The following is a 2,500-nucleotide window of genomic DNA, read 5'->3' as shown; positions in this document are numbered from 1 at the left end:
AGGAAGGAAGATCTGTGTTTGTGTGTGTGTGTGTGTGTGTGTGTGTGTGTGAGAGAGAGAGAGAGAGAGAGAGAGAGAGAGAGAGCTTGTGTTCATGTGTGTGTGTGTGTGTGTGTGTGTGTGTGTGTGTGTGTGTGTGTGTGTGTGTGTGTGTGAGAGAGAGAGAGAGTGTTTGTGTGTGTGTGTGTGTGTGTGTGTGTGTGTGTGTGTGACAGAGAGCGTTTGTTTGTGTGTGGGTGTGTGTGGGTGTGTACAGGCGTGAGAGTATACATCCTCTTGAGCACATAGCCTGGCTCTGCTGCGTTGACTGACAGCCTTGACTCTCTGTCTGGTGTGTTGGCTGCTCATCTGGCGTGTCATCTCCCAGCCTCTGCTGTGGGCGTGGCCTCCTGCAGGGTCTCATGGAGTGGACAGCTGGTGGGGAGATGCAGCCCTGTCTGTCTGCACAGCTCCTTGATTACAGCTCGCTCTCCCTGGGCAGCCGCCGCTGTCTAACCCTGCCTTCCTGTAATCACCCATATATCCCTCTCTCTCTCTGGCTCTCTCCCTCTATCTATCTCTCCCTCCATCTCTCTGTCTGTCTGTCTGTCTCTCTCTCTGTCTCCACTTCCCTCTTTCCTTGGCTCCCTTTTATGCTCTCTCTCTCTCTCCCTCTCCATATCTCGCCATCTCTCTCTCTCTTGGTCTCTTGCTCTCTTTCTCTGACTCCCTGTCTGTCTGTCTGTCTGTCTGTCTCCCTTCCTCCATCTCTCTCTCTCTCCATCCCTCTCTCTCTCTGTTCTGAGAGTGGTAAGTGCTGTGTCAGGGGCCTGGGAGAGCAGGAGCACAGAGTGGGGCTGCTGGGCCGGTCTCCAGGGCCACTGATCACAGGCTGAGCTCCCGGGCGGCCGAGCCCAGCAGACAGAGCTGGAACGTGGGGCTGCTGTCCTCCACCTCTCCCCTCTCCATCTCCTCTCCCCTCTTTCTTTTCCCCTCTCCTCTCTCTACCTCTCCTCTCCCCTCTTCCCTCTCCTCTCTCCATCTCCTCTCCCCTCTTTCTCTTCCCCTCTCTACCTCTCCTCTCTCTACCTTCCCTCTCCTCTCTCTACCTCCCCTCTTCCCTCTCCTCTCTACCTCTCCTCTCTCTCTTTCTCTTCCCTCTCCTCTCTACCTCTCCTCTCCTCTCTCTACCTTCCCTCTCTACCTCTCCTCTCCTTTCCTCCCCTCTCCTCTCCTCACCTCTCTTCTGTCTTTACCTATCATTTCCTCTCCCCTCTTCCTTCTCTACCTCTCCACTCTCTCTCTCTCTCTCTCTTCGCTCTGCTCTCCTCTCGCCAGCTCCACGCGGCCAACCCTCAGCTGACGAAAGACTTGCGCCCCGAGTGCAACACAGGCAGGAACGCTGATCTGACACTGCCAGGTGTGTGTGTGTGTGTGTGTGTGTGTGTGTGTGTGAGAGAGAGAGAGAGAGAGAGAGAGAGAGAGAGAGAGAGATAGAGTGAGTGTGTATGTGTGTGTGTGTGTGAGACAGAGAGAGAGAGTGTGTGTTATTTGAGTGTAAGGTTTGTAAGGTTTTGTGTTTCTTTATGTTTTTATGTTTGCTGAAGCACATCTTTCATAGCGTTTATTAATGAATTTCCTGCACGCATGGCTAGTGTTATTTTTGTGTGTGCAGGTTTGTGTGCAAGAAAGACACAGCGCTTGAGTGCATCTATGAGGAAAGTGGTGTGTGTGTGTGTACAGCATGTGTGTGTGTGTGTGTGTGTGTGTGTGTGTGTGTGTGTGTGTGTGTGTGTGTGTGTGTGTGTGTGTGTGTGTGTGTGTGTGTGTGTGTGTGTGTGTGTGTGTGTTCCCAAGCAAGCAGCAGACTGTGATAGGCGAGCGCATTCTCCCCTAACAGCCTGCTGAAAGCACGGGGAGCTGTGGGATCAGCTGAAGATGAAAGAGACCGCAGGGGCATGAAATGAGCACATGCAGTAGGACAGGACAGCCACAGCCCCCACAGCAGGAGGAAGAGGAGGAGGAGGAAGAGGAGGAGGAGGATGAGGAGGAGGAGGAGGAGGAAGAGGAGGAGGAGGAAGAGGAGGAGGAGGATGAGGAGGAGGAGGAGGAGGAAGAGGAGGAGGGGGATGAGGAGGAGGAAGAGGAGGATGAGGAGGAAGAGGAGGAGGAGGAAGATGAGGAGGAGGAGGAGGAGGAAGAGGAGGACGAGCAGGAAGAGGAGGAGGGGGGCAGACAAATGGGGAAAGAGAGAAATAAAACTAAAATCCACTCACCCGTTCTGCATCACAGCAGGGTCGTAGGTTAACGCCATGCCACTCTGAAACAATTAAAGAACACACACACACACACACACAAGCGCACACAGGCACACACACACAAAGATACACAACAGTAATGAGACCAAAGAGTCACAAGTATGAGTCACAACAGATACATCCCCGCCTCTGCCATCCCAAACACAACCCCCCTGAGCCAAAGCAAATATGAGGCTGCAGCAGCAGCAGCCGTCTCCACTAAA

The 2,500-nt window shown here is 53.4% G+C and overlaps 1 protein-coding gene across 6 annotated transcripts in view; it reads right to left on the bottom strand.

Moving 5' to 3' along the window:
• rbms3 (RNA binding motif, single stranded interacting protein) overlaps window positions 1-2,500 on the bottom strand; it is a 151,295-nt gene that overhangs the window by 25,941 nt on the left and 122,854 nt on the right. For all 6 annotated transcript variants that reach the window (XM_062538348.1, XM_062538349.1, XM_062538345.1 and 3 more), the window contains one exon: window positions 2,256-2,299. In XM_062538348.1, coding sequence (XP_062394332.1) covers window positions 2,256-2,299 — 44 coding nt within the window. The remainder of the gene's footprint in view (window positions 1-2,255; window positions 2,300-2,500) is intronic.

Source organism: Sardina pilchardus, chromosome 6 (assembly GCF_963854185.1).
Source record: "Sardina pilchardus chromosome 6, fSarPil1.1, whole genome shotgun sequence".
In the NCBI taxonomy this organism is placed as follows: domain Eukaryota; kingdom Metazoa; phylum Chordata; class Actinopteri; order Clupeiformes; family Clupeidae; genus Sardina; species Sardina pilchardus.
Note: the sequence above shows the minus strand (reverse complement) of the source record. Positions and strands in the feature narration are given on the sequence as shown.